This window comes from Trachypithecus francoisi, unplaced genomic scaffold (genome assembly GCF_009764315.1).
Source record: "Trachypithecus francoisi isolate TF-2019V2 unplaced genomic scaffold, Tfra_2.0 Lachesis_group16, whole genome shotgun sequence".
Taxonomy (NCBI): Eukaryota; Metazoa; Chordata; class Mammalia; order Primates; family Cercopithecidae; genus Trachypithecus; species Trachypithecus francoisi.
Window position 1 is genome coordinate 71429716 of NW_022681461.1, and position 15379 is coordinate 71445094.

General features: G+C 47.5%; 1 protein-coding gene across 5 annotated transcripts in view; it reads left to right on the top strand.

The window, feature by feature from the left end:
* The first annotated feature begins 3360 nt into the window (after nucleotides 1–3360).
* Nucleotides 3361–15379, top strand: part of WHRN (whirlin) — a 105098-nt gene continuing 93079 nt past the window's right edge. For 4 of the 5 annotated variants that reach the window (XM_033237688.1, XM_033237689.1, XM_033237690.1 and 1 more), the window contains exon 1: nucleotides 3361–4724. In XM_033237688.1, coding sequence (XP_033093579.1) covers nucleotides 4107–4724 — 618 coding nt within the window. In that variant the 5' untranslated portion in view covers nucleotides 3361–4106. The remainder of the gene's footprint in view (nucleotides 4725–15379) is intronic. The other variant, XM_033237691.1, reaches the window with a different exon arrangement.

The window sequence follows — 15379 nt, forward strand, 5'->3', positions numbered from 1 at the left end:
TGTCCTGTTTCACCAGGAGCATCATGATGATGGTGGTGATGATGATGGTATCTCCCTTACAGAGTAGTGGGAGGATAGCATGAGTTAAAATACAAGTGTTTAAAACAGTTTGACACTCAATAAACATTAGCTTTATTTTTCTGTATATCCCATGGCAAAGGCATCTCAAATTCATCTCCATTGCTTTTAAAGGTATATTCCAGTGGATAAAAGGAAAGGAAAGACACTCCCAATGACTATGAAATATTTAATAGCAAAAGGCTTTTTAAGATTGCCATAACAAAGAGGGAAAATAACTAACAACTCAGTGTTACTCTATGAGTTGCAACATGTTTTCGTTTGTTGCACAGAACATGAAACATACAGGTTGCAGTTGTCTTCTGGGGAGGCAGGATGTTTGGGAGCCTTATTTTACAGATGAAAGGTGAAGCCACTTGCTGTGGGGTCACACAACTAGTTAAAGGGAAGCTCTGAGACTGGAATAATGGTTTTCTGCCTGGTATCCAGAGTGCAGCTCAATTTCTTGGTTAAAACCAACACACAGGAACTAAACCACAGGCCTGCCGTTGTGACTCACATCTGTAATTCCAGCACTCTGGGAGGCCAAGGCGGATGGATTGCTTAACCCCAGGAGTTCGAGACCAGCTGGGCAACATGGTGAAATCCTGTCTCAATGAAAAATACAAAAAATTAGCCAGGCATGGCAGTGCCAGCTAACCAGGAGGCTGAAGTGGGACGATCCTGTGCCTGCTGGTGGAGGCTGCAGTGAGCCATGATCATGCCCTGCACTCCAGCCTGGGTGACAGAATGAGACCGTCTAGAAAAAAAAAGAAAAAAGAAAAATGCCCAACACAATTTACTCTTCTTCCTTCTGTCTTTTCAACTGCTCCAGTGTGTTCAAGTTTCCAGGAACATTCCTAAGGGAAGGGCATTCACTGGCCAGAGCTGGGGAGCATTAATGAACAATTAAAAGTGGCTTTGGTGAAGAAAGCAAACGGAAGCCTGCTATGTGCCTGGGAGAATAATATTTTCCCTCTGAAGAGGGCAGTATGCAACCAAGGCCAGGTTGTGTACTCAGGTTTTTCTCCCAGGTCTTGCAGTGCAGCCCTCAGAAGCCAAAGCATTTCAAAGAGCTCATTTCTGAATGACAAACATCTTCATACATGAAATAGGATTCTGGAGGTTTGAGCACAGTCATACACTGCCTCTTGCCTGAGGGGACACAGTGCAAACTGATTCTAAGGTGGTTATGCAAGATGGATGGAAGAAGCTCCAACGATTTCTTTTTCTATCATCTGCCCTCCCAAATCATCCTCTATGAAATTAAACAATAGCACAGCATCTCAGATGGTCTCTGACGTTTGCAGAAAAAGTGTTTCTTTTTCTACTACGACTGCATGCAGCCTGGTTTCTGCTGCCTAAAGCAAAACACCTCCTCGAAAACATCCTTTGCACAGAAATAAAATGTTGGGACTGGGGATCTTAGCTCCTGGGATACATTTATCAAGCCAATCACAGTAATTGTAATTAAAACACAAACTAAGTGAAAGCTGAGCATGAAATACATTAGCAGGAAACCTGAACTGCATACAATTAAGCCTTGCTTGGTGGCATTTTGAGGTATGTCATTGATACATTTCTGGGGTGGAGAAGATTGATTTTTTTTCTTAAACATCTTGGTCTAGTTGCATGAAAGGCTTCAACGTCAGTTACAAAGGAGGAATGAGGATACACACTATTAACTACTAAACTTACAGCTGTAAGACAGATGTCCAAAGGTAGCCTAATTGGCTATTTTAAAAAAATCTTCCTCAGACATGCTGTTAAATATGTTTATTGGGCATTAATTTAACCTAGGTCTACTTTAGGGAAGTAAAGAATTGAAGATCTTTAGGGAAAATACAGCTTCCATTCCTAGCCTCAATGCATTAAGTCAACGGTGTTGAAAACCTTTCCACTCTTCCCCACTGTCTAGAGAAGTCCATTCTCCTTAGAGGTTCTTCATTCAGGTGTCGCTTCTGCAGTAAAGTCCTTACCATATTCTCCTCTCCTAAACCTGGCTCCCTCGGCCATTACAACACTTATCACTCTGGTTTTTAACTCTATTTATTTGATCTTTCTCCCCTGGGTCTCCAGCACCTAGCACATGACCCGGCACAGAGCAGATGATTCAAAAACGTGGAATGAAGAGCAACCAAATAAATAAACGAATGAATAAATGAATGATCTATCCTTCTGGGTCCACCACAAACCAAATCCTCCAGGTAATCATCCATCTTGCCCTACACTGGATAGAAGTCAGCTGGTTCTGCAATGGAAATCCTGGAAGAGATTTCGGAAAAATACATAGGAGAGCAGCTTAGGAGAGGCAGCTCAGGTTGGAAGGGATGTGTGTGAGGTAGAGGTGTGTGTGTCTGTGTGTGTAGCACGATGAAGCTCCCCCTTAGAATAAAAGCACACGGCTTTTACTTATATCTTATTTGGGGGATTGGGTGGGTGATGACAGACTCCAGGGCACACCTGAGTGTATCTTCCCATTTTTGCCTAGGGATGGGAGAGCATAGAAGAGTTTTTCTCCAAGTCACTTCAAATATGCATATTTTTAATTTCTATTTTGAGATTGTAGATCCAAATGCAGTTGTAAGAAATAATACATAGACATCCTATGGACCGTTCACCCAGTTTCCCCCCATGCTGACACGATGGCAACCAGGACATTGACATTGATACAATCCACCCACCTTACTCAGATTTCACCAGTTTTATATGCGCTCATTAGTATGTGTGTGTGCGAGCGTGGGGTGTACACTTTATATAATATTTCTGAAAGTGGCTTTTCCCTCGCAATGGAGACTGGGAAGGGGTCCAGTCTGATCCATCCCTGCCACGGAGTTGGCTCCGGCAGACAGCAGTCTCTGCTTGTATTCGTCTCTCGCACACAGTAGGTGGCCAACGACCGTCCACGTAAACCCTTGAACTTGTCATGTCAGGGCGCGTTCAGGAGGGGAGCGCCACACACTGTAAGGAAGAAAACTGAGACTGAAGTGCCCAGTATTTTGGAAGCAAAAATCAAACAAACAAAAAACTTGACGATTTCACCCCCGAATTGTGAATTAGCTAGCTGGCTAATTGCTCCAAAGCGATCCTGGTGCCGGCACTCGCTGCCAACGCCGAAAAACGCAGTTTCTGAGCCCCGCTCCCGGCTCTGCAGGTGGGGTAGGAGACGCGGGAGCTCCTTCCATCCCTACCCCCGCGTTCACCCCTTTCTTCGCTGGGGCTGGACTGTTTCACCCCGTCTCCAGGCAACGGCCAGGCGCACCGGGCGGGACGTCATTTCCTGAGGAGCCCGGGGGGGAGGGGGCGGGCAGGAGGAGGGGCGAGGGGGCGGGGCCCGGGCCGGACTGGCAACGCGACGGCGTCGGAACTCGCTGGAAGACTCGGCCCGGGCTGCTCAACAGTTCGCAAAGTCCAGGCTCGCGGCCGCGCGGCGCAGGGGCGCGGAGGCTCCCCGGGCGGCTGCATCCCGGGGCTGCCCCGGGCATGCCCCACACCCCTTGCCGGACGCCCGCGCGGCTTCACCGACTGCGACTCCCCGGACTACTCTGGGACTAGAGCGCCCTCCGACCCAACTTCTGACTTTGGGGTCCCCCCCGCCCTAGAGGAACGGGCTGCCCGCCTGGGGAACCCCGGGCATGGTGTGACGGGGCGGTCAGGTCAGCTTTGCGGCGCCCCCCGACTCCAGCCACCGGTCAGCTCCGTGTCCTCCAGAATGTAGCTGCTGACTCTGCGCCCCCCGGACTCCAGCCGCAGTCTCCTCCACCTCCGGGCTCCAGCAGCCAACTCTTGTGTCTTTCAGGAACTCGCCGACGTCTCCGCGTCCCCTGGATTCCAGGTTCGCGACCCCCGCCGTCTTGGCGCCTCCGGGACTCTAGCAGCGGTCTCCGCGACCTCCTGGGATCCAGCCACTGTATCTGTGCTCCCCAAACCCAGGCTCCAGCCGTCGTCTCCGCGCTCCGGGGGATCCAGCTGTCGCGCCAGTACCCGCGAGGACAGCGGCACCCCCGACACCCCGCGCGCCCAGAGCCCGGCCGGGCCTCGGCGTGGAGATGAACGCGCCGCTGGACGGCCTGTCGGTGAGCTCGTCCTCCACCGGCTCGTTGGGCTCGGCGGCCGGGGCGGGCGGCGGCGGGGGCGCGGGGCTGCGACTGCTCTCTGCCAACGTGCGCCAGCTGCACCAGGCGCTGACCGCGCTGCTGAGCGAGGCGGAGCGGGAGCAGTTCACGCACTGCCTGAACGCTTACCACGCGCGCCGCAACGTCTTCGACCTGGTGCGCACCCTGCGCGTGCTGCTGGACAGCCCGGTCAAGCGGCGCCTGCTGCCCATGCTTCGTCTGGTCATCCCGCGCTCCGACCAGCTGCTCTTCGACCAATACACTGCCGAGGGCCTCTACCTGCCCGCCACCACCCCCTACAGGCAGCCCGCCTGGGGCAGCCCCGACGGCGCGGGGCCCGGGGAGGTGCGCCTGGTGAGTTTGCGGCGTGCCAAGGCCCACGAGGGCTTGGGCTTCAGCATCCGTGGGGGCTCGGAGCATGGCGTGGGCATCTACGTGTCTCTGGTGGAACCAGGCTCTCTAGCTGAGAAGGAAGGACTGCGGGTCGGGGACCAGATTCTGCGCGTCAACGACAAATCCCTGGCCCGGGTGACCCACGCGGAGGCCGTCAAGGTAGGGCTGTGGTTTGGAGAGGAGTATGGACAGAGTGGCACAGCTTTTTCAGTAACTCCATGCTGTGTGTCCTTAGGCGAATCACTTGGCTTTTCTGGGCCTTTTTTTTTTTTTTTTAACTTTAAAACAGGAATGTATAGCTTATAGAGCAAATAGCTGTCAGGCATTGGGAACGTAGTTTTGCACAAACAGACATGACCCTTGCCTTCGTGAGGCTTAAAGGCTAGTGTAGTCGATATCAAATACTTGAGCAAATGTATGGTTACGATGTATGAAAAGGGCTGTGGATTCTTATGAGCAATAAAAGAGATAAAATCTCTGCTTGGCATCATTAGGTGGCCTTTGCTGCTGCCATTCTGTGGGTGTTTTTTCCCTGAAAGTTTTGTTAGCTCTTAAGTGGCCTGAGGAGGCCGTTTGTGTGATCCACAGTGCCCTGGCTTGACGCCGCTGTTTTTGGAACAGGCTGTGTATCCTGAAGCAAGTCATTTGCCCTCTCAGGACCTCTTATTCTCCACTTGGAAAATCGGGCCACTGGACCAAATAAGCGGTCCCTAACCTTTTTGGAAATGAGACTCCTGCCTGAATGTCAAAAATAAATTCCCAGCCCCTGAGAGTATTTGTCCTCTCTGCCATCTGTTAATTGAGAAATACAACCTCATGACAACAAGCTTCCAGGGATTTAATCATGCTTTTTAAAGGAGTGTGTGTGCTCACTGAACTCACAGCCCAGGGCTACTGAAAACCAGCTGGAGTGTGATGGATAGTGTTGGGTCCAGGGTGGATTCATGGATCCTTTGCAGGCATTTTTCCCCCTTTCCCCTTCCCCCACCTCGTTTATGTACAAGAAGTGAAGAGTTTGGGGGAAAAGGGACAATGACACATGCTCTGCTTCTGCAGAGAAATGCTTCTCAGGGGGTTGGACTGTTCTGTAAAACACCCCCCTGCCCCTGTTCCCCACCAGCGCAGGTGTTTTGAACTCCAGCTGAGGGCCTGCTGGCTCCTGGGAAACTCCTAGGCAGCAGAGGCCCATGGCCACTTCCTCCTGAGTGCTGTTCAGTGACCTGTGTCCAGGTGAGTCTTGAGCCATCTCCCTGGCTGTGCACCTGATGTCGGCTTCACTCATTTGCTTCCCAGCCCATCAACCCCTTTGAAGGAAGCCCTTGAGGCTTTCTGAAACTTCTTTGCAGCTTCTGGAAAAAGGCCGATCGGTTTATACTCTTCCAGGGTGCAGTGGGCAAAGCTCATTGTGAGTTTCCATGCAACAATTCCTCTTCCCCCTCTATCAATCTTTTCCCTTTGTTTAGCATTCCATATATTTATAAAGAAGTAGTCCATTAGCCTTGGCCTTAAAAGGTCTGGAGTTCCCAGATGATAAATTTATGCACTAAAGATACTTGATGTAAATGATCATTTATAAATGTGGATTCTATTTGAGTGGCAATTTAAAAAGACTTGGGTAACTTAACGGTCACAAGGTGATAAGGTGCTAGGCTTTGGAAAGACTGTCAGTTACCTTGGTCATTCAAAATGCAGAGTGTCCCTTCCATTTGCACCCCAGACTCAGCCATACCATAAGGGTCAAGCTGCTTGACTATGAGTTTCAGTTTACCAGCAGTGCTCCCGGCCTGCAACCCCTGCCCTCCCCCACCACCATTTCATTGATCCCGCTCCAGATCTTCTCTCTGAACCTCCCTCAACAACACCATGGTGCTGTTAAACTGTGACTCAGAGCAGCACCAGCCTTTAGCTCGTTTATTTACTCTTGCTGCTTCCAGAGTAGAACCTAAACTCTCCATGTCATAGTTTTTGAAGCCTGAGAATAAACCCTTGCCAGCAAGGGAGAGGTTGATAGGAGCAGAGCTGTCCTTGAAGTGTGGGAGCCTGTGGCGCAGGAGCCTGTGTGAGCTGAGTGGCTCTGTCTCTTTACTGTCATTTTCCCAACAGAAGTGGCTACACTGGCAAAATGAGCTCTTGCCCCAGGGTCACCCCTCTTCTAGCCGTGGCAGGACACATAACCTGCCTGGCATGGACCCCTTTGGACCCTTCAGAAGCAACGGGCAAAATGATGGCTGCTTTGTGTTACATTAACCCCAGGGGAAAAAGAGGACAGACTTTTCTTTGGTGGGTGGAATTTAAAACGGAGGAGGCGGAACTTAGTTCCTGAGGCCATGGCACTCCTCATGTACTTTCAGGGACAGTTTAAAAGAACACCTGGAGAACTGTTGACACATTTCCATAAAATTAAGAGCGAAAAACCTCTTAACTGAGAGCCAGAAGAGGCCCCAGCTTTTCTACCAGGCACAGACTGCCCTTAACCAGCATTTCTCCATGGAGAGCCGTTCTTTGTAAACTGCAGTGCTGCGAGTCACCATATCAGGGATTTTATGGTAAAGGTATATTACTGTTAACTGGACTTCACACTTCATTCAAATTTCACCAATTTTTCTGCCTGTGTCCTTATTTTGTTCTAGGATACCACACTGCATTTAGTAGAAGATGTGTTTTCAGTCTTAACGATCTTTATTTTTCTCCTGCTATGGAAGGTGGTTTGAGGGGGAGGAGATCCTCTGAGCTTCCCAAACAGAGAGATTCAGTGTGTGCGTGTGTAATAAAAATTAAATTAAGTTAAATTAAATTTTAGGAATCAAGTTACCTAAGAGTTTATGAATAAAGGAGCGTTGCAGCTTTTTAAAGAGTGGGTCGGGCAAAGTTTTTTCCACTTCTCTTTCTGATAAATCAAGCATCCATTGTTACCTGAAGCAGTTCAGTGAGGATTTGATACTGCATCCATTGGGGCTTCCACCCCTCTCTTGAAACCCAGTTGAGGAATCAGCAGTGACAAGTCCAGATAAGGCAAGTCATGTACTATTTGCAATTATGTTGAAATGTTTGAGTTTTGAAAAAATATCTTGAATGAACAGGAGCCAAACTAATAATAATAAAAAAGTAGACCTTTCAAAGGTTTTCAGCCAAATGTGCTTGATACATTGGCCAAAGAGTCCACAGACCAGGGATGCTGCTTTAGGCCCTGCTGCATACTTCCTGTGTGACCTTGGGCAAGTCACCGACCCTCTCTGCATTCCAGGGTGGATGGGCCGGGAGCTGTCCAAGATCCCTTCCAGCTTAGACAGTCTGCGATTTGCTTGGTATGTGCTACACAGAAGGCATTTAGAATGTCTAATCTGATGTTTTCTTGTTCTTTTGAAATGGCTTTCATTTAAGACAGAATAAGGAAAGTTGGCTAAGGATTGGGAGATGAGGATCTTGGCACTCTTGCGTAGTAGCATCCTACTAAATCAGGAAATTGATGGGTTATACATTGTACTGACGAGAGCTGGACTGCTGTCTCTTGACCCATGAACACCAACCCTGGTGCTATTCTGGAGCAAATGAGGAAACAGTAGGATTCTGGCACAAACAGCACTGCCCTGGGAGCATTCAAAATCAAATGCACTTGCTCACTTGCCTTCTGAATCTCCTGGTTACATGGGTAGCAGAACACAGGGTATCCGGGTACTGCTGAGATATGTACATATATGTGTATGTTTCATCTCAATAAAAATTGCACAGTAGGTGCTTCCTTATGGCCTCAGCACCCCGTGGGTAAATTCAAGGAGCATATTAGAATTCAAGGAGCATATTAGAATTGAAATATTCCAGAAGTTAAGAACTGTTGCCGGTACTTTCATTTAATTAGAGTGATCGCACCCTCCCTCCCTTTGCATAATAACCTGGAAAGAATCTGTCCATATTAATATAAGACATTATATCTGGTCCAGCATGTTCTAAATGACACAATTGTCCTTTTCCCATTGTGCATGGTTAGCTGAAGCCATTACAAATTATTACCACTTCCAACTTTGTGTCTGAAATGTGACTTCTCCCCCTGGTCTCGTTCCTGTGTCCAGTTTGGAAACCATGGCTCCATGGCATGCACAGACTTTCCTCTAGCCCTGCTTTCACTCTTGGGTCCTATGAGTCCTGCCAGCAATGACATGTGGAAAAGCTCACTTATTAATAAGCCCATTATTGAGTAGATTTGTGGCTGCTGCATATCCAGAGTGTGATGCAGTACATTGAGAGGGTCCATTTCTTTAATTTAGTCTTGTATATTTAGTTGGCTCAAGCTGAGGCTCAAGGTTTTAGAAAATTATGATGCCTAGATAGGACAAAAATCCTCCTTCATCTGGTTATTTACTCTTTAAATCAAAAAAGCATTTTGTAGGGTGGAAGAGAATGCCCTTAAAAAAAAAATCGGTATTTTTATAGAAAATTCTTGCCTCCTGACTTGAATCTGGACATGAAGGAAATATAGAACCACACCAGCACCAGTGTCTTGTTTTCCTGTCGTTCCCCTCTGCTGACAAACCCAGCATTGTTTATTACTTGCCATCGATTCATCGTTTGGATGGAGCTGCAAAGATAAGTGTGATCCTTTAACCCCCCGACCGATTGGATTGTGTGTATGTTGCTGCTTCCCAACTCTGCCTGCCTTCAGCGGCACTCACGGTACATAGCCTGCCTGCACCTGTCAGTGCCTGCAGCCCCTCGCTCATGTGCCTGTCTGCTCAAGCTTGAAGCACATGCACAGTCTTCTCAGAATCATAATCCCCCCTCCATCCTGCAAAGGGCTTTGCACCAAAGCAGGCGTTCATAGGGGATTAGGCTCCAACTGGTGATTTCTAGCAAGGTTGTTTTATGACCTGGAAGGGAAGCCTTTGGTTTACCCTTTTCAGGGACCCCAGACTAATCCTCAGCCAGGACCAGAGAATCTTGATTAGAAAGAATGACATTAAATGGCTGGAGGTATCTGGAGGCTGAAATACAAATCTTTCAAAACGGACTTCTTCTTTTTTAAACTCCTGAGGAAGAATCTGATATTAACTCTGAACTCACACAGACTTCTAATTGTGCCCCAGGGTAGGGGTGATTTTTAAGATTTTTGTGCTGCTGACATTGGCCTTTTACTTTTAAAGCCTGGCAAGCAGAAAGGGTGCAGAGAATGGGAATCACTCTCTCTCCATTCTTTTTCCGTGCATTCCTGGTGTCAGCTGCAGGAAGCAGCATCATGGGGCCAGTGCACTTGTGGTTATTTTTCAATAGACTATTTATTAAAGCAGTTTTAGGTTCACAGCAAAATTGAACAGAAGATACAGAAATTCCCCATATAGTGGACACATGCTAACCGCCCCCATTATCAACAATTGATGAACCTGCATTGACACATCATTGTCACCTGGAGTACGTAGTTTGCATTGCACTTGCACTATAACTTTACTTTATTGGAAGCCTATTGGGAACAGGGGAGACTGACATTAACAAGTACGTACTATGTGCTGGGTGCTTTATCCCTCCTGTTCCCTTTAACCTTCCCCAGGGGAGCAGGCAGGCGAGGAGGGTCATGCTCAAGGAGCTGGAACTGGGGAGCTCAAGGTCCCCATTGGATTTAGGAGCAAGTGGCCTCCCTGCCTGGACCCCAGCCCAAGGGTTTTGTAGTCAGCCTCCTGGAAGACAATGCCAGCCAGTCCCCTTACTAGAAAGCATGGCAGATGTCACATTTTGTACTTGACATTTGAGGGCCTTTTAAGAACCAACCAGAGACTTCACTTTACTGAGTTGGCGGCAGGGGTTGGGGGGTGCTGTCTGAGACCTACATACATATCAAGGGAGAGTGGTGTATTTCAGCCTGTTCCATTGTTGAGTAGAGACATGCATCCATGCATGCTCTGAGCAGTGCTTACCACACACAGGCCTGTGGCTGATACTTGGACATCAGAGATGAACAGGACATGACCTCTGTCCTTGGGGGATATAGACCCATCCATGGCCGCAGGTCACCCAGCATTTAAAGTGCTGTGACATTCTCACGCTTCTGCATGCCTGTCACCCTCGCTGAAGTAGTACACCCACCTGCCCACTCCTGTATCCTTTTACCTGGCTTTAGTGTCCTGCAGCCCATTTGTCACTACTAAAAGGACATTTCTTTATGTCTGTTTATGGTCTGTCTCCCCCGTTACAAGTTTGCTCCAGGATAACCAAGATTTGATCTGCCTTGCTCATTCACGCATCCCCAGCTCCCGGCATGCAGTAGGTGCTTTAATAAATAAATGAATATTTGCCAAATGAATGGAATGATCTTGCTCCTAATCCAGCACTCGTGAGTTCAGAATTCCCCAGCTCCTGAGAGTGAGATCTGAAGGAAGTCTGTGTATGCCAGCGTTGTGGGTGCTAGACAAAAACACTGAAAAAAGCCACAGGCTCTAGTGTGTGCTTTACCCCCAAGCTGGCTGTGTGGCCATGGGCAGGTCACGTGACACCTCTGAACCTCAGTCTTAGGAGCTGTGAAATGAGCATAACTACCTCCCACCTGCCTCCTTCCCAGGTGGCTGTGGGGATCAGATGACTACTAGATGTGGCAACATTTGGAACCCTCTGCTATTTGAGTGTAAGGCCTTTAAAAAAAATGTGGTCTGTGCCTGGATACTCAACGACTTTTCTCATCCCCTGAAGCCCAGAGCCACCCTGCGAGACCCTTTCAGCTAGTTCATTTGTCACTTTGCTCATAATTTTCAAACCACATTCCCAGAAGTGGGTTATTTCAGCAGCCTGATTGTGTCTTTGATTCCAAAATAGAATCATTTATGCATTCTGAAGCAATCAATGAACCAATTTTGGGTGAGATATATCTTCTGGCTTTTGGGTTTCTTTCTTTCTTTCTTTAAAAAAAAAAAACAAAAAAGAAAAACTGTTCAGGTTTCTAGAAGCCCAGCATTTTGGGTGAAGGCCAAGTTTCCAGTAACCACACATATGCTTAAAAGCTGCTTTATTCTCTGAGCATACATAAATGGATTTATTTTTTCTTTCTTTTCAGTCCCAGCACCTTTGCCTCCTTCCCCGTTTGAGAATTTGTATTCCTTTTGCTAAATTGGCTGTGGCTTTGCTTCAGTTAGCAGCCAGTTTCGCCATGATTTTTTTTCTCTCCACCTGAGTTTTCTAATATCAGCATCCTCTCAACTCTGAATGCAAAGCAAATAGATCAGCCTTCCATAAACAAGCCCCCAAATGTCCTCTTTCCTGGATTCTAAAGCTGTAGACTGCGGGGAAGAACAGAGTAAAGTGATATTAAAAAGGGTATTCCCAAATACCCGGGTGTTAGAGCCTTAGAAGTGGTAATTTACAATGTTAGCTTGCTTAAGAATTAACAAACTGCCCAGGCAAGCCTTAACCATGCTAAGGTTTGGGAAACACTGTCTTCCTTTAGGATTCCTCCATCCCCAACACTGTTTATCCCCATAAAGACTTGACCAGAGAGGTGAACTTTCCTGTCCCCATACTTAACTATTTTGCAGCAAGATTCCGCTTGTGCATGGTCAACTGATATACTAGAGAATCTAAGGAAGGGAGGTATGTACCCAAGAGGTTAGAGATGGGTTTTGGAGATGGACCTGGGTTCATCTGACAGTGTAACTTGGCTGTGACCTTGGGCAGGACCCTTTGCCCTTCTGTTACTCAGCTATCCTACCACCAAACCTGGCCCATAGTCCTCACAAACATGTCATTGTTGCTGTTGAACATCAAAAGTCTGGAAAATATGGCAGGGGAGGTCCTGCTGCAAGCATTGTAATGAAAAATGGTATGGATAGCCTTCGCTTATCTTTGAAAGTCTTCTGTTATGCCTGCTTAGTTTTTTATTTGTTTGGTTGGTTGGTTGGATTTTTTTTAGGTGCCATTGGAAGAAAATACTGGACTCAGGGCCCATGTGATCCACTGTAGCTGTTTGAATTGCAGAGTCATTTACTAAATGTAGTCAATATCCCCACGTAGACAAAGTTTCTTTAAAAATGTAATTGCTCCTATCTGGCTTTTGGCATCGGCATTTTTGCTTTATAGCAGTAATAAAGCCCGGTGGTTGAATAGAATTATGTGTCCCCCCACCATCCCTTCTGATTATCTGTGAGGCCTTATAACAATGTGGGTGGCATACCAGACAGTTGCGTGACCCAGAGTGTGACAGCATTGTCCCCTGGATCGGCTGCATCCATAACTTTGTTTCCCAGCAACCTTCCCTGATGGCCTCCCCAGTGACCCTGATGAGGTGGGAGAGGAGGTGGCTGTTTTTAGAGCCCATTAAAGCAATTAATGCAGGTGAAATTGGTGATTTGATAACATGGGCTTCTGCACTTAAAAAAAAACCCTGTAATTTATTTAACTACATCTGAAAAGGTGTACTAAGTCTCATTAAGAGATTTCTGATTAAGAAAAGAAACGTGGTCCAGCTTTCAGAAATGAACCTCCCATGTGGATAGGAAAACTTTGAAAGTCAAGGGAGGGATTTTCCTTCTGCCATGTCCATCCTCCTGTCCCTAGACAGAGGAGTGGCATCCTTTGTGGTGTTTGGACCCAGTGTACCCTTTTCCTTTTCTTCATCTCTTTCCTTCTGCCTCCCTCCTCTTTCTCTTTAGTGAACCATACATTTCTCCCAAATTTTCCCTGACTCTTGAGCCCCTCTCCTCCTGCAAGTCCTTCCAATCCTGACATTTTTAAGTCTGCTTCGCAGGTCCACATACATGTACAGCTGTTCCTCAAATTCCTCTTTCCCCAGATGTCTGCATTTCCACCCATCTTCTAGCCTTGTTGTCTCTGCACAGGATCTGTGCCTCCTTTTAGTGTATTTATCTATTTTTTAATTGCCTACTCATGGTGCTTTCTTTCGCCCTTAAATCATGGATAGTTCCCCTGCTCTTGTTCCCCACTTTCTCCCACTTGAGGATTGTACCAGCCCCAGGGAGTCTGGGCTCTCCAGGCTTTACTTCTCTCCAGCACTTCTTAGACCACACCTCTTTCTTCCCCATCACCACCATCACCACCAGGACTGCCGAACTGCAGTAGCCTCCTGGCCAGCTTGTCTGTCTCCTGTCTTACTCATCTGCCCACCAGTCTGATGTCCATCCTGGTGACAGGGTGCACTCTCTAAATATGTATTTCATCAAGCTGTGCCCTGCCTACAACCCTGCTCTTGAGCTGGGAGCCTGCAGGGCAGACGCCAAACTCCTCAACCTCATGTTTGGGCTGCCCATGCTCTGATCTTTACCTGCAGACAGTCCTGTTCGCCAAGTTGTGTCCACTTGTGGCCAAGTAAGCAACATACCCTCCTCTGAAGTAAGGCTTTGATTCTCTCCAGCTGTTGACAACCACTGATCCTGTTAGCTGCAGCCTCAGTACATCCTCTCCAGAGGACCTGCCTGCTCACCTCTGCCACTGTCCCTATTTCCAGGAGCCTGCTCTTCCCTCCTGAACCCCCCCAGCCTTTCTCACTTCTGTCATGACACAGATAATGCATTTCTTGGTGTTTTCTTTGTTGCTCATTGTATGATAATAACCTTTGATAGAGGGCTTAGAATGAGCCAGACACTGTTTTCACTGTATGTGTATAAACTCACTTAAGACTTATAATCACCCTGTGAAGTTCAAGGTAGGTATCATTTTCATCACTTTGTTTTCCAAAACCGCCAAGTGTTTGTCACTTGCCGGCCGTCCCAAAGGTGGAAAGTGGCAGAGCTAGGATTTACACCTAGGTGTTGTTGACTTGAGGGATTGCGTCTTTGCCCCAACAGCAGGGAGAAGGGATGCCCCTCAGTGCTCGAGCCTGAGCTCCGAAGCCTTGGGTTTCCAAGCCTGGCTCTACCACTTTCTAGCTGTGGGGCCTTGAACCAGCTGCCTAACCTCTCTGATTCTCAGATTCCTCTTCAATGACATTGTGATGGGAATAATAGTAAAATAGCAGACAAGTTACTTACCTTCTCTGTTCAGGTTTCCTCATCTCTAAAATGGGGATACTGATGGTTATGCAGATAATGTATTAAAGCACTGGGTGCATCCGTTGGTCTGAACATTTGATGATCATTTACCATGTTCAGACTCCTGTGTTGGGATCTGTTTTCCTACCAGATGCTGCTCTTCCTGGCAATGTAGAAGGTACAAAACAGATAACACACACAAGATGCTTACAGTACTTAGTGCACTAAAAAATATCACCACCGTTGGGAATCTTCTGTGACATCACAAGCTCTGTGTGGGTTTCACGTACATGCTCCACTGACACTTCACCATACCCTCCGGGAGAGGACTCTGAGAATTGGAAGAGGAGGTAACCCGTCACGGGCACACGGTCAGGGGTGGCGGGACTAGGATTTGAATCCAGGTATTCCAGCCTCTAAAGTGCATGCTCATTGCCAGGGCTCTTGGCTGGCTGCTAAGAGAGAAGCAAGGCATACAGCCCAGCGTGGTGCAGCAAGAGCAGGATTTCAGTAAATATGCGTTTCCTCCCTGAGTTTTTTCCTTGTGGGAATGGCTTTGTAGCTATTTGATGAGAAAACCTAGGTTGCAGCTGCTCTGTTCTCTCCTGGGCACACTGTATGCATTTTATTAACTAGATTTCAGGGACAGAGGTGGCATTGGGCACTTTTTCCTTTTTTTTTTTTTTTTTTTTCTTTTCTTCTCTCTTATCTCTCTCACCATGCCTTGACCTTTGTCAGGTTTTTATTTTGTACGTTGTGTGTGGAAATTCCCTGGTAGATAACTGAGACTTCAGTTCAACCCCCATTAGAATAAACTGGTGACTTGTGAAATTATCTTGTTGAATAGCGGAGTCTCTG